Source organism: Rattus norvegicus, chromosome 5 (assembly GCF_021556685.1).
Source record: "Rattus norvegicus strain SHRSP/BbbUtx chromosome 5, alternate assembly SHRSP_T2T, whole genome shotgun sequence".
Taxonomy (NCBI): domain Eukaryota; kingdom Metazoa; phylum Chordata; class Mammalia; order Rodentia; family Muridae; genus Rattus; species Rattus norvegicus.
In genome coordinates this window covers 159,460,201-159,476,130 of record NC_141538.1, presented here as the reverse complement: position 1 = coordinate 159,476,130, position 15,930 = coordinate 159,460,201, and the positions used below count along the sequence as shown (strand labels likewise).

The following is a 15,930-nucleotide window of genomic DNA, read 5'->3' as shown; positions in this document are numbered from 1 at the left end:
TCAGAGATTGTGAAGACTACTCTAGCTTCTGTCTCAGACACCCTCTCAGTAATACAGTAAGCAGCTGACAGTGTGACAGGTTCTATCAGTAAAAACCTTAGGCCAGGGGTTGGGGATTTAGCTCAGTGGTAGAGCGCTTGCCTAGCAAGCACAAGGCCCTGGGTTCGGTCCCCAGCTCCGAAAAATAGAAAAGAAAAAACAAAACAAAACAAAACAAAAAACAAAAACCTTAGGCCACAGGCTGGAGAGATGGTTCAGTGGTCAGAGGTCCTGAGTTCAATTCCCAGCAACCACATGGTGACTCACAACCACATGTAATGGGATCTGGTGTGTCTGAAGACAGCGATAGTGTACTCATATACATGAAATAAATAAATCTTTAAAAAACAAACAAAAAACCCCTTAGGCCTCTCTCAATGACACTTCTAAATCAGAAATCATGACCATCTCCAAATCTCAGACCTTCAAGAACAGGTAAGAAATACTGTTTAAACTGCTACGTTTTAGGGCTGCTTTTTTATGGCCTGGGTAACCAATACATGCTCCTTCCTACCAAAAGCTCAAACTCTAGACAGGGATGGTGGCACATGCCCGAAACCATCACCTTCAGGAGCTGAAGCAGGAGTACAGTCAAATTAAACAGCATAATGTAACATTAACAAGCCCTAGCACTGTATCTGTCAGGGTGTCAGGGACGGAACTGAACCTGGGCCTTCCTGGGCAAGCCCTGTGCCGCTGAGTTCTCCATCAGGCCGTACCTCATGTCCACACTCACTTCTTCCTCATTCTGTTAGGAACTCTCACTTTACCGTCTCTTCACTTAAAAGCCAGACAAAGGGGGTTAGGGGTTTAGCTCAGTGGTAGAACGCTTGCCTAGCAAGCGCAAGGCCCTGGGTTTGGTCCCCAGCTCCGAAAAAAAAGAAAAGAAAAAAAAAAAAGCCAGACAAAGGCATGCCTCCAAGACCATTTCTAGAAACACAGCACAGGCAGTGTGGGACTTGCTCTGCCACCATGGGTACTCACTGTGGGAGAAGCGCTGAGTGATGGGGGTTCCGGGATAAGGGTAAGTTCGGCTCTCCCACTGAATGTTTCCTTCCTGGACAGCCTTCATGAAACCATGGTAACACTGGTGGGCTACACCTAAAGATGAGAAAAACCAAAGGCATCAGCTTAGATACTAACTTCAAAGGGGAAATCATTACAATTGTCTTTTTAAACTGTTGTATCACAGTATATGTCATAAATGTTTTGAGGAAGTCGAAATTTCTCATTTTTGTTCAAAGAAAGGAAACAATCAAGGAATGTCAAAATGGAAAGAACTGCTTTTATCAAGCCATAGACAGTTAAGAGAGTTACTGCATCAGGTCACGTGATCATCCTTGTCCTCATGTTTACCACGAGGCAATAAAGAAACTGGTGGCCTTTACTGCAAAGCAGAGGGGCTGAGAAATGACTCATCTTTGCGAAGAAATACGACAAAGCACTGTCTACAGCACAACAGCTGCTTAAAAAGCATCTGCGGTTGGATCACAACAATCAGAATTCTCCAGTTAAGCGAGATCATATAAGTAGATTACTACGTAACAGGTTATGAGATGTTGACTATGTCTAAGAACTGTCTCTTAAAGGTTAAGAGCTTGAGTGGGCTGGAGATGGCTCAGTGGTTAAGGGCACTGGCTGCTCTTCCTGAGGTCCTGAGTTCGATTCCTAGCACCTATGTGAAGTTCACAAAATCCAGCCGTGAACTCTTGAGGGCTGGGATTAAAGCCACGTGCCATGTTAAGCCACCTGTCCAGCACACCTCTCTCTCTTCCTTTATATTTAAGCATATATTAAAATATCTCCATTATCCCCACTAGAAATGGGGATTAAAAAATATTTTAAAAAAATGAAGATCAGGAGCAATTGAGGAAAGACACTAAAAGTCAACCTCTGGTGGCCACACACATACGCTCACATACATGTACTCACACTAACGAGTACATACAACACATACATATATACACAGTCACGGTTAACAGACACACTTACCAGGCCTACGGCTATCTGTAACTCCAGTTCTGGAGGTCTGATGCCCTCTTTGACCTCCACAAGCACCAGGCATTGTACATAAAACACGGATATAGATGCAAATACTAAATTAGTATTCTAGCTGTTCATAAATTAACCAAGACAGGAAGAAAACTGTGTTAACTTATCTAATACTAAATTCAACTCTTTAAATACAATGTCTTTAAGGGAGAGAAGACAGGGAGGGAGGAGTCTAAAGCTAAACTGCTCACTAAGAATGGACACAGCCAGGGCTCTGTGGTTGAGCTCTCGCTGTTCTTGTAGGAGACAGAGTTCAATCCCAGCTCCCACACAGGTGGCTCACAGATCCTGTAACTCAAGATCCAGTGGATCTGATGCTCTCTCCTGGCCTCCATAGGCACCTGCACACATGTACATACACAGAGACAGACAGACAGACAGACAGACAGACAGACAGACACACACACACACACACACACACACACACACACACACACACACACCTCTTTGAAACACTTGTACCTTTGATAAGCCGATACCACTGCTTGCAGACCAGAGCTGCGGTTTTGTGTTCCTGATATGGTGAGAGGAAGGACAGGATATACTCCAAAACCTCTTCTGGCAGCTCAGACATGGACCTATTATGTCTTGTTTCCTCAACCTCCAATACTGGGTGTGGGTCCTCATCTTGCTCCATTGTCCCTTCCAGTGCAGTTTCTTCTTGGTCCACGGCCATGAAACTGTCATCTTCACTGTCTGAGGAGCTGGCCATGACACACACTTGAAGCTCTAGAGGGTAAGAAGTAAACATCAGTGTACAGCCTGCAGAAGCACACAAACACTGAGCCCCTGAGTTGCTCATGGTCCCCTTCGCACAGCATGAAACTGCTCCACACCTTCCCATACTGGTTGGGTCCATATTAATTTGATAGGTGGAGTTCAAATGCCAAGCCCATAGCATCCTCCCTCCCCCTAGAATGGCACACAAGTCCCATATAATCTTAAATCAAGAAGACTGGAGAGGAAAAAAGGCTCAGCAGTTAAGAGACTTGCTCTTCTAAAGGGCCCAGGTTTGGTTCCCAGAGCCACACAGCCACTCACAGTAGTCTGAACTCTATTTCCAGAGGACCTAGCGCCATCTTCTGCCTTCTATGGAAACTGCACATGTGTAGCAAACACTAAAACACATTAAAAATAAAAAACAAAACACTGCCAACTGGGTATGGTAGCACATACCTTTAATTCTTTAATTCTAGCACATGGGAGGCAGAGGCAGGCAGATCTCTGTGACTTTTAGACCAGCCTAAAGTCTACATAGTGAGTACTAGGCCAGCCAAGACTATGTATAGTGGAACCATCTCAAGCAAGCAAAAGCAACCTGGAAAACCTGTTCTTTCATAATTCCTTTAACTCAGAGATCTGACTAATACGTGGTGCAGGGAACACAGCCAATGATCCAAAACCTCCCACTGACAAGGAAAAAACTAACTCTGGGACCTAGAAACGAATAGAAGACTGCTGGGAAGATAGGAGCTAAGAAAGCACAGCTTTAAGACAGACATAGTGGCACACTTGAGATCCCAGCACTTGGGAGGCTGAGGCAGAAGTCGGAGGCTTTATAACTCTAACACATGTATTTACACAGATCAGTTTGAGAAGGGGTACGGTTCAACTGTAGAGTGCCTACCCTTACATAGGACAATTCAACTAGAGAATAGTAACTTTTCAGGCTGGAGAGATGGCTCAGCACTGACTGCTGTTCCAGAGGTCCTGAGTTCAATTCCCAACAACACATGGTGGCTCACAACCATCTGTAATGGGATCTGATGCCCTCTTCTGGTGTGTCTGAAGACAGCTATGGTGTACTTATATATAAAATAAATAAATCTTAAAAAAAAAAAAAGAAAGAAAATAATAACTTTTCTAAGAACAGGCTTAGCTGGCTAAACTGCCAACCATAAAACAATATGGACAACAGAAAACATGATGAATCTAGGCAATAAAAACAAATAAACAAGCAAAAACTCAAATGCCTAACAACAGAACCAATAATAAGAACTGTCATTCCCAATGGAAACCTATAAAGTCAGGAATGACAGGCACATGCCCTACGTCTCTCAGAAGAAATATTTAACAGAGAAGGCCGAGTGCATACTGCATGACGATTTACACCAGAGCAAAGCTCATTTATGCCACTCTGAGTGAGAACAGTGATTAACATACAAAGTTCCAAAGTGCTGGTAAAATTCTGCTTCCTAATCGGGAACTAGTGTTCAGTCTGTGAAGAAGCCATGGACTGAATACTCATGTACTTCACAAGAATTGATCAGAATATGTTCTTGTTGATAGTTATTTCTAATGGAGATATTATAGATAATCAAAATTTTCTTCTGCGCTAAACTCTACTCCCAGAAATCTCTAGAAAGAAAATTCTATATCATACACATAGGCAAATGAATCATTTGCATGTGCACAGCCTAAGGTAAAAACAGCAAAACGAAGGAACTGCCATTTATATAAGAACAGTGGTACACACCTTTAGTCCCAGCACTGGGGAGGTAAGGAGGCAGGGGAATCTCTGTGAGTTGAAGGCCAGCCTAGTCTACACAGTGAGTTCAAGGCCAGCCAGGCTACTCAGTGAGGCTGCTCAAAAAGAGAATTAGGTTCCAGTTAGACTCTGAGAGGAGAAGGTGCTTAGCAGAATCAGGACTAGAAAGGTTTAGTGGGAGGAAATTCTCTAAGGAATGCAGGGAGCTCACAAGAGGAGACACCAGATCAGGATGCCAAGCTGAGCAAACCTCTCTCACACAGCTTTCTGAGGCGGCCAGTGAGAAAGATCGGATGAAAGGACAGACAGGATGGAGCTCCTGCATCACTACCTGATGAAGGCTGGCTGAGGATCACTCAAGAGGACTCACTGCAAAGTTCTGACAGACTTCAAAGAGGCAACAGCTCAGCTAGATCCTTCACAAGGAATGTAGCTTTTAAAATTGTCTTTCTTTGGGGGGGTGGGGGGTTGGCTTTTTGGACAGGGTTTCTTTGTGGAACAGCCTTGGCTATCCCAAAACTCACTATGTAGAAGATGTTGACCAGGCTGGCCTCAGAGAGCCGCCTGCCTCTGCCTGCCAAGGGCACCAAGCCCAACCCAAGTTCTTTAAACACAAGTGCAAAGAGCACTAGGCTTAGTTGGTATTTTTGTTTTACTTTTTAATGTCTATGTATGTTTCGTCTACTGTATCTATGAGCAGCACTTGATGCCTGGTGCCCACAGAGGTCAGAAAAAGGCCCTGGATCCCTAAGGCTGTAGTCACAGACAGCTGGGACTAGTCTGTGGGTTCTGGGAATTGAACCTGAGTCCTCTGCATGAGCAACAAGTCCTCTTAACCACTATGAGCCAACTCGCCAGCCTTATGGTGTTAGTTTTATGTTTTCGAAATTATCTAATTTTAATTATGGATCTACATATTTCTGTGTGGGGTATGGGCATGGGAGTGAAGGTGCCTAAGGAGACCAGAGGCATCAGATCCCCTGAAGCCTCCCAGTGTAGGAATTGAATTCTGGTCCTCTGTGGGAGTAATATGTACTTTTGTTTTGTTTTAAGATAGGGCTTCTCTATATAGCCCTGGCTGCCCTAGCACTCATTCTGTAGAGCAGGTAGAGCAGGCTGGCCTTGAACTCAGAGATCTCTGTCTGCCGCTGGCAGCAATAGTATTCATTCTTAACCTCTGAGCCATCTCTCTAGCCCTTGTTTGTTTGTTTGGTTGGTTTGGTTTGGTTTGGTTTGGTTTGGTTTGGTTTGATTTGATTTGGTTTGGGTTTTTTGATATCCTGTAGCCCAGACCGTCTTTAAACTCGCACTGATCCTCCTGCCTCAGCTTTCCAAGTGTTAGGATTATAAGGCATGAGCGACCATGCCTGGCTTGGTTTGGTTTGGTTTGGTTTGCCTGCCTGCCCGCCCGCCCGCCCGCCCTCCCTCCCTCCCTCCTTCCTTCCTTCCTTCCTTCCTTCCTTCCTTCCTGTGGATATAATCCTGCCTTGTGTACACATTGCTTTGCAAGTACCTGATGTCTTTTGCGCTTATTCCCCCTTTTCTCCTACTACTCCCATTCTCCCCTCCTGTCAGGCCCTGGCTCTCCTACAGCGTTTTACTTCTGTTTTCATTTCTGCATACACACAGGACTGACTCCCTTCTCTCACTTATGAGTTAACACTAGCCTCACTGTACAAACTCACTAAAGAAAAAGACCTGTTGAGTAGGCCACTGTTCACATCTAATTCCAACCCAGCCAGCCAGCCATCCTCAGCACAGTGCTGACCAACGAGCCCGGGTAGCTCCAGAACTGAACTGGAGGAGGCTATGGAAGATCGTTCTCACTATTTCCCATGCAGAGTGCATTGTCGGCTCAATAAAGCAGTTTACTCGCATTCTGAACCTTCTAACAGCACCATCAGCACCCCTGAGCAGTGGTGCTCACACAGCCGTAGGTAAGCTTTAAGGAGCTTCACTGTCTGGTGGGCCACAGAAACATCAGCCCTATGCTCCCAGAGGCACGCTTGCCAGCTCAGCCCTGGACACAGGCCTGGTAGATACCTTTCCTTGGCAACTGTGCATTGCACCAATTCACACAGCTTCTTTTTCTCTTCCTCAGTCAGGTACTCAGAGCTCCTGAGGAGAAGGAAGCATTTTGATGCTCTCAAGTTTTGGAATTTTCGTTTTGTTTTCATTTTCATTTTGTTTTCTGTTGGCTTACAGCATTTCCCATGTAAACCACACTGACCCTGAGAACGAGGTTTTCATGAAGACAAGTTCTCACCCTCACCTGTGCCAGAACTCCTCATTCCCCCAAAAAACTCACAATTGGAAGTCAGCTCAATAGAACTAGAATGTGAAGACCGGCTGTTAAGCTGGGTCACTTTGCCTTCTACGGGGCCTCCTCATGAGCACAAGGTCTCCAGGCAAGTCCTCAGAGCATCCCAAATGCTGACCTCACTTCATAACAGAAACTGAATCAAAATACAGCAGATACGCCAATAAATCACCGAGTGCCAAGGCAGTCAGCTGGCCAAAACTAACAGCTTTTATTTCTCTTGAGTTCGGAAGTTTTTGGCTTTTTATTTGTTTTTTAAAGAGGGGAGCAGAAAGAGGGGGAGTGCTTGCCTGTTTGTTTGATAATGCCAATGTTTTGTTTGCCAGGAAGTCACTAACTAGTCACACTAGCTATATCACTGAGATCCAGCTTCAGTGAGAGACTCTGTTTCAAAAATGCAGTTGAAGGGAAGGTGAAATGGATCAGTGAGTAGAAGACACTTTACCCCAAACCTGATCACCTCAGTCCAGTTCCCAGAACCTACAGGGTAGAAGGAAAAAGCCAGTTCCCAAAGTTTCTCTATCTCCACACATACACCAAAGAACATACATACATGTAGACAGACAGAGATAAAACTGAAACTCAAGGCTGGAGAGATGGCTCAGCGGTTAAGAGCACCGACTGCTCTTCCAGAGGTCCTGAGTTCAAATCCCAGCAACCACATGGTGGCTCACAACCATCTGTAAAGAGATCCGATGCCCTCTTCTGGTGTGTCTGAAGACAGTTACAGTGTTACTTATATATAATAAATGAATTTTAAAAAAAAAGAAACATTAAAAAACTGAAACTCAACTGATTCACTTAAATAAAATGCTGGTGAAGATCGAGAACAGAATCTAGCTTGCTCTTCATAATTTCAAAAAATATTTATCATGATTGCCCAGATGGTGTTGTAAGCTCAGGAAGTTCCTACCTCAGAGATGCCAGTGTGAGCTAAAGACAACACTGCTCCTGAAAATACAAACATTGCTGGACAAAAGATCTATACACAATCATAACAGATTAGAGTAAGCCTTAAGAATATACCGCCGCCATCATCACCATCATCACCACCACCATCATCACCATCATTATCACCACCTCCTCCACCACCACCACCACCCCCACCACCACCACCACCCCCACCACCACCACCACCACCACCACTATCTTTGTACCAAGTCAAATGTAAAATGACAGAAACTGGAAAATTTATAGAATATCCTACTCTATTTTATGCAGTCAACAAGTATCAATGTAACATGTACATGAACTAAACTACTGTGTTCAGGGCCAGTGAGATGGTAAAAACACTTGCCATACGAACCAGACCCTGAGTTTCATCCCTAAGTGGAAGGTGACAGCCAACTCTGAAAGCTGCCCTCTTACGCCCACTGCAGTGGGCATATACTGAAGCACACACACGCACACACGCACACATTAAATTGTGGCAATTATTAGAATACTACGTTTGGATCTCACAGAAGGTACAGAGAGAATGACTCCACTAAGCACAAGTTAACAGAGCCAGTTGATAGTGGCTCACACCTTTAATGTCAGCACTCAGGAGGCAGAGGTTGGCAGGTATCTGTGAGCTCTAGGCCAGCCGGGTCTACAGATCCAGTTCTAGGACAGCCAGGGCTACACAGAGAAACCCTGTCTGAAACACAACAAAACCCAAAGACATATAAGTAAGCAACAGCACGGGTGGGCCGCGTATGATAAATTACGCGTATTGTCAAGCTTGAGCGGCTCCAGTGGGAAAGAAGCTCCCGCCCACTGTGGTAAGAAAGACGCTGGACAGATGTGCTGAACCCCACTCTGCTGACCAGGTAGGATTTCAGAGCACCAAAAGGGAAGGTGGGGATGGGAGGGTTTTAAATTGCTATTTTTTTGTTATTTTTTTTTTAATTGCTATTTTTTTAAACTAGTAATTTGCCAGTTAGAAAAACTGCACTAGAGAGAAGGGTAAAATCCACTTGGCACTCAAACAGATGTTTTGGCCACACACATGGTATTAAAATATCTTATCTATAGCAACAGAGGCTCTAATTGGGAAACTCCTCTCCTGTCAGTCAATGATTTAAGTCCCCAAATGTCCAGGAATAGAATGTTTTGGCCTAACTGCTGCTGTACAGTTTCTATTAGCAAACCGAGTTCCTCTGACACAGACACCACAGGGTGGCTCTATAAAGCGTCCCATATTTAATAACAGATGTCAGCAGGAACGTGTTTTTCAGTGGTTAACACGTCTGTTACCCAATTAGATTTCCTTTAATAAAATAGGAAAATAAAGTATGCCCTCACATTACCTATCAGCATTCTTTTTTGTTTGGAGACAGACTTTGAACATATTCCAGACCTACAGCCCTTAGACTTAGATAGCTTAGACCGGCCTCAAACTTGTGATCATCTTGCCTCACCTCAAACTTGTGATCATCTTGCCTCAGACTGCAAAGTGCTACAATGTCAACCAAGTGGCACAATGGTCAAATCATACTTTTAAAAATGCAGGGTTGGGGATTTAGCTCAGTAGTAGAGCACTTGCCTAGCAAGCACAAGGCCCTGGGTTTGGTCCTCAACCAAAAAAAAAAAAAAAAAAAAAAAAAAACAAGGAAAAAAACAAAACAAAACAAAACAAAACAAAAAAAAAAAACCCTTAGAGCTGGCGAAATGGCTCAGAGGTTAAGAGCACTGGCTGCTTTTCCAGAGGTCCTAAGTTCAATTCCCAGCAACCACGTGGTGGCTCACAACCATCTGTAATGAGGTCTGATGCCCTCTTCTAGTGTATCTGAAGACAGCTACAGTGTACTCCTAAATAAAACAAACAAATCTTTAAAAATGCATATATTTTCTATGAATGGATATTTTCTCTACAAAGTATGTCTATGTACCACATGTATGCCTGGTGTCCCATGTGTGTGCCTGGTGCCTCTGGAGGTCAGAAGAGAGAGTTAGACCCCTTGGCACTGGAGTTACAGACTGCGTGAGCTGCCATGTGGGTGTTAAGAACAGAACCTGGGTCCTCTGGAAGAGCAACCACTGCTCTTAAACACAGAGCTCTCCCTCCAGTCCCAGATCATGCCATTTTACAATGGTCTTCAAGGGGCTGTAAAAACAGGGCAGCCTCAAGGCCGCCCACCCTCTTTGTCTATATGGAGCAGTCAAAGGATTTGCTACCACCAAGTATAGTTTGGTTAAGAAAAGGGCACAGGTTTCAACAGTGAAGATACTCATGTTCCAAATCATGCATTCTAGATTCAATGTTCTGTGCTTTGTGAAAAATCACAATTATACTGTAATTCTTAAACTTGTTTTTTTTAAAGATTTATTTATTATATATGAGTACACTGTAGCTGTCTTCAGACACACTAGAAGAGGGCATCAGATCTCATTACAGATGGTTGTGAGCCACCATGTGGTTGTTGGGAATTGAACTCAGGACCTCTGGAAAAGCAGCCAGTGCTCTTAACCACTGAGCCATCTCTAGTCCAAACTTCTGTTTCTTTTGAGGGCTATATTCTTCCCCATTATGCAGTACTAGGGAATTGAACTGGGGACCTGCTACAAAGCCATCACTAAGTAAGCTACATCTTCAGCCAAAAATGGAGATGCTGGCTTTCTCCACAAGCTCTCATAGCCTAAGTCAGTCTTGAACCCATGATCCTCTGGATTTAGCCTCCAAAGGGCTGTGATTACAGGCTTGTTCCCCCACACCTAAGAGCCGAATCTGAATTGGTTAAATCTACTATTGATGGTAGAGGTGTGTAGAGAGGAGGTCAGAGGACAGCACTCCCGCCACCTTAGGAAGGCTGGGCTGCCAGACTACTGTAGCAAACACTCTTACCCAAATAGCCACCACTGACCCTGAATTTCTGTATCTAAGAACACATGGTACAAATATGCAACGTACAGGACAATTCTGCTTGTAATAACCTGATGTAACTATAACTTTAAACAGAAGGCTGTGGTTGTAAAATACAGTACAAATCAAAAGGGGTTAGAAACAGTGCCTTTTTTTTTTCTTTTTCAGACTTGTTCTCTATCCAATACTCCAGGCTGGCTTTGAACCTGTAATCCTCTTGCCTCTGCTTCCTGATTGCCTGTGCCTCTATGTTCAGCTGTCTCACTACATGATTCAGACAGTCCTAGATCGTCAACAAAATTTAACTAACACTGTATTTTACTTTTATCTAATAAATTCCAACTGATTATATCAATGAAACCTTACTACAGTCAAATCACAGAGTTTCATAAAATTACTCCACAGAGCTTGGTATTTTACTATTAGATTCTCAAGTAATATTAGTCTAATGCCAATGGAGAAAAGGAACACAACCTCCCCCGGCCTGTGCATGCTTCACGGTGCAGGTTAAGGGGGCGGCTCACTCGTCCACCTGTGTCCTTCAAATCCTTAGTTCACTGTGCTCGCTCCATCCAGTGCTGCAGGGGACGTTCTCGCCTAACATTTCTTAGAGCTTCACTCAAGTGATTCCTGCTACACAGGCAGAAGGAACCCAAAGGGCAGAAAAACTTCAGAACTACTGCATTTGACAATATTTATCCTTAAATATGTAAACGGGGTAGGGGGCAGGGCGCTTGACTGAGCAAGGTAATCTTCACGCATCTTCCCACTGAAAACAGTCAGTACACATACGGCACACTTGCAGGGCTTTGTAATAAAATATGCAGAACTGAGGTGGCTATAACAGGCCCCATGGCCTCACTCGCCCTCGCCTAGAACACACCTCAGTAGCTAGCTCAGTGGCCTCAACTACCTCTTCCATTTACGCACGTAACTAAAACGGACACTAGCTGGGCATCAGTGGACACACACATCTCAAGCACGTCTTCCACAAGCAACTTCAGCTTTGTAAACATTGAATACCATTGAACCTTTAGCCTTGGCTAATCTCCATCGGGTGTCACCAGGAAGCCTGCTCGCTTTTAAAACCTCACCTCTGTAACACACTAACCGGTGTTTATCAATAGCACTATTGTCTTTCTTGTAATGTTGAGGAGCAATCCCACCACAAGCACTCTGTCAGCTGTGCATGCTCCTGGGGTCTATTTTTTTTTTTTTTTTGGTTCTTTTTTTCGGAGCTGGGGACCGAACCCAGGGCCTTGCGCTTCCTAGGCAAGCGTTCTACCACTGAGCTAAATCCCCAACCCCCTGGGGTCTATTTTAATGCCATTTTGTTGTTGTTTTGTTTATGTGTATGAGTGTTTTGCCTGCACATATCTATGTGTGCCACATGTGTACCTGATGCCTGTGGAGAAGAGAAAAGAACATCAGATCCACTGGAACTGGGATTACAGAAGGCTGTAAGTCACCATTGGGAACAGTGGCGTGTACTGCCATGCTTGGCTGTGGTCTTACTGATGAAGCTAATGCTAATGACTAGTAGTAAAATACAACCTTGAGATGCTGAATGCTAAGGATCCCTGTGTGATTGTGACAATTGTGAAATATTTGACTGGCCTTTCTTCTGTTTCCTGGCACACAACTTCTAAAAACAGAAGAATTTCCAAAGTAGACCCCTTCTGTACTAATGAGTTAATTGGAAGCCCTATGAGCTTCAGGATTGGGACTGATCATAGGAAAGGTTAAGGCATGACTAAAAAGTCAGACTACTAAGCCAACCCTCCAGTTGCTAACTTGATCACCAACAGCCAATGATTTAATCAATCAAATTCAAAAAGCACTAGACATGGTGGACAAGCCTGTAACCCCAGCTCTTAGGAGGCTGAGGCTGTAGGATCAGAAACTCAAAGTCATGCTGTGTATAGCAGTGAGTTTAAGGCCAGCCTGGGCTACATACTATTCTGCCTAAAAAACACAGAAACAAAATAAGAACTCTGTGTCTGGGAAGACTGCAGACTACTGAGTATGTAGAGGCATCTAGAGGTGTGCCCAGAGGGACATGTGTACCCTCCCACATGACTCACTGTAGGCATTCCCATTTACCCATAGCCTGGAGTGCGTGTGTGTGTGTGCGCGCGCGCCTGTGTGGCTTGTGTGGCTTGTGCATGCACACGGAGCCAGGAACAGGCTTCTCCTCTATCCTTCTCTGCCATAGTCCTTTGAGGCAGGGTCCCTTACAGACCCTGAAGCTAGTGTTTTTTGGCTAGGCTGGCACTCAGCAAATTCTAGCAACCCTGTCAGGCCTGTGTGGACCACACCTAGTTGGCTGAGGGACCAAACGCACACAGTTCTCCATGTTGCAGCAGTCACCCAGCAATCCAGCACCGGTATCCTTCATAACATAGTAGTAAACGTAATGTTTAGAGTAAAATAACACACATAGTGTCTGTGGAGGCTCTGTGACCCAGAGAAGACACTGTGAGAAACCAGACTTTCTGCTGGCATCTGGCTGGGGTGGGGTCACTCTACGGTGCTGAACACTCAACCTGGGTATTTGAAACTACCTCCAGGTAGTGTCTGAATTAAATGAGTTACTGAATTAGAGGATACCTAGCTGGTGCATTCTGCTGCTTGGTTAGGGGAAAGGCATAAGGAGACAGACCCCTGTAATCTCAGCAGTATGGAAGCTGTGACAGAGACCTGGAGTTCTAGGCCAGCCTAGGTTACTTGAGAAACACTCTCAAAACAAACAAAAAATAAAATTGTCAGACAGTATTTACCATGCTGTGCCTAGGGTTTACCCACAGTGAGATCAGTGGCCTTTCCCACAGATTTCACTTCAGCCAGTGAACTCCTGTTTCTCAGACACTCTCATATCTCTTTCCACCTCTGGCCTCTGTTCTCTTGGCCATCTGTGTGTCTGAACTATCCCTCTCCACTTGGGAGTGTGGTAGGACCCTCTGCTAATGGAGCTTTCCTTCTAACCTCTGTCCTCTTAGGCAGGATAGCAATGGTCTTAGGGCTATGTGAACACTTGAGCAAGGTGGCAGCCTTACAAGAGCAGAGCCAATCCAGGCCTATCCTACAGACAGCTCCTGCTTCTCAGGGCCTCACAAGTTAGACTCCACCCACTGATCACCTGCCTAATTAAACCCACGTCTCTGTCCTCATTGCTATGGTTGCCGATGAAGTGGAGAACAAGGCAATAAATAGCAGGAAGAAACTAAGCGGCAACAACACTGCCAGGTTTTTGCTCCAAGATAACAAGAAAGTCTCAAAACACAGGGGCTAGCCATCCTTTAATCCCAGCACCTGAGAAACAGAGATAGGTGAATCTCTGGTCTACACAGTAACTTCCAAAACTCCCAGAGCTACACAGAGAAACTTGTTTCAAACAAAACAAAACACAACAAACAAAAAGATACCATGTCCAGCCAGTGGCTCATACATACTCCCAGACAAGGACTGCTCCAAGTTCAAGGCCAGTCTTGTATACCGAATGAAAATCAAAGCCAAAGGTATCATGTCCAGATATATGGGAAATGTCACCACAGACTGTCCTCAGTGTTCTGTGTCACCCCATACTATATTTCCCAGGTGGGAAAGGAGGAATGACTACAGCCGGCAAATTGAGGCTTAAGGGTCAGCATTTAAAGGACGAGTAAGATACACATTCTTCCGTGCTGGCCAGTTTTCAGGTCAACAACACTGTGAGGGTCACCTGACAACCAGGCTTGAGGACTGAGCTCTATCAACAGGACTCACAGGGTGGAAGAGAACCAATTCCCAAAGGTTGTACAATGGCATCCAACACTCACATACTCTCAAAAAAAAAAAATACATTTTAGAAATAAATATTTGAATAGGGGCAAATATGAGAAGATAAAATGATACATATATTTGAAAATGTCACAACGAAATCCCAGTACTTTACATGCTACCTAAAAACTTAAAAAGAAAGACAGACAGACAGAGCACTTACTTATGCAAAGGGCCCTGGATTACATCCTGGCACCTTAAGACAGACATATGGAAAGACATGATAAATTCTTTAAAGAACCCACAACTCAGAAGAAGAATATGCTCTACTGAAAATAAATCCGCCTAATTTTTTTCTTCTTCGATTTGTTGAGACAGGGTTTCCTGTGAGGCCCTGCCTGTCCCAGCACTCACTCTAGAGCCGCCTCTGCTCTGGAGTCCAGGGTTTAAGCGTCTGCAGTGTCCAGCACACTCCACCTCACTGCCTCCTTCTCAATCACTACGCTAGCTCCCTCTCAATCACTACGCTAGCTCCCTCTCAATCACTACGCTAGCTCCTTCTCAATCACTACGCTAGCTCCCTCTCAATCACTACGCTAGCTCCTTCTCAATCACTACGCTAGCTCAGTTCACAGATTCTAACATCAAGCCCACCCGTCCCACGACACTGCCATACAAGAGAAGGACAATGTACTTAGCTAGGACCCGAGGACTCAACTATCATGCTTCTGTTTTGGGGTTTTGGTGTTGTTTTTCTGAGACCAGGTCTGTGAAGCCATTGGCTCTCCATTCTCCTGCCTCAGCTTCCCAAGTGTTGGAATTACAGATATACGACACCACATTTAGTCCTGGTACATCATTAAAGCTACAGACCATAAATCAAAGCTTAAAATAGGATGGGGGTTTAGTTCAGTGGTTAAACGCTTCCCTTCCATATCAAAGGTCCGGAGTTCAATCCTAAGCAGCTAAGAAAGTTAGAACAAAACCAGAAAGCACTCACAACAGGAGAGACTCGAGATAACCAGAGTGCATCAGCATGGGTTGTACTAGCAAACAAGTAGACAGAAGCACCCCAAGTCCTTTCTGTGTCTTCTGGTCTTCTTTTTCAGCACTGGAGCATCGGTCCTGGACATGCCGAGCTGCCCAAGCTCTCAATCACAGAGGGATACAGCCCAGAACAGCCAATCCTCCTGTTTCAGCCACTGACTGCTCCTGTCACATTCAGCAGTGTTCTCAAATGACTCCACAAAACTAAATAAAAGATATAAAATTGCTAGAACAGTGTTTGCTCTCTCCCTTCTGCCAGCTGTTTTAACAACACTGATCAGAAACTAGGTTTCCTAAACACTCCTCCCCAACATGATGAAAGGGGTGGGGGTGAGACAGGCTTTCTCTGGGTAGCCCTGCCTGTCCTAGAACTCACTCTGT

The 15,930-nt window shown here is 44.6% G+C and overlaps 1 protein-coding gene and 1 long non-coding RNA gene across 2 annotated transcripts in view; one reads left to right on the top strand and one right to left on the bottom strand.

The window, feature by feature from the left end:
• Fbxo42 (F-box protein 42) overlaps nucleotides 1-15,930 on the bottom strand; it is a 58,279-nt gene that overhangs the window by 34,793 nt on the left and 7,556 nt on the right. Inside the window, 2 exon segments of the mRNA NM_001395590.1 lie at nucleotides 1,024-1,140; nucleotides 2,554-2,820. Of these exon segments, the coding sequence (NP_001382519.1) occupies nucleotides 1,024-1,140; nucleotides 2,554-2,803 (367 nt within the window). The 5' untranslated portion in view covers nucleotides 2,804-2,820.
• LOC134487028 (uncharacterized) lies at nucleotides 7,816-15,776 on the top strand. The gene is made up of 3 exons (XR_015621293.1): nucleotides 7,816-8,710; nucleotides 12,103-12,203; nucleotides 15,612-15,776. It is a non-coding gene; the product is annotated as an uncharacterized LOC134487028 (long non-coding RNA).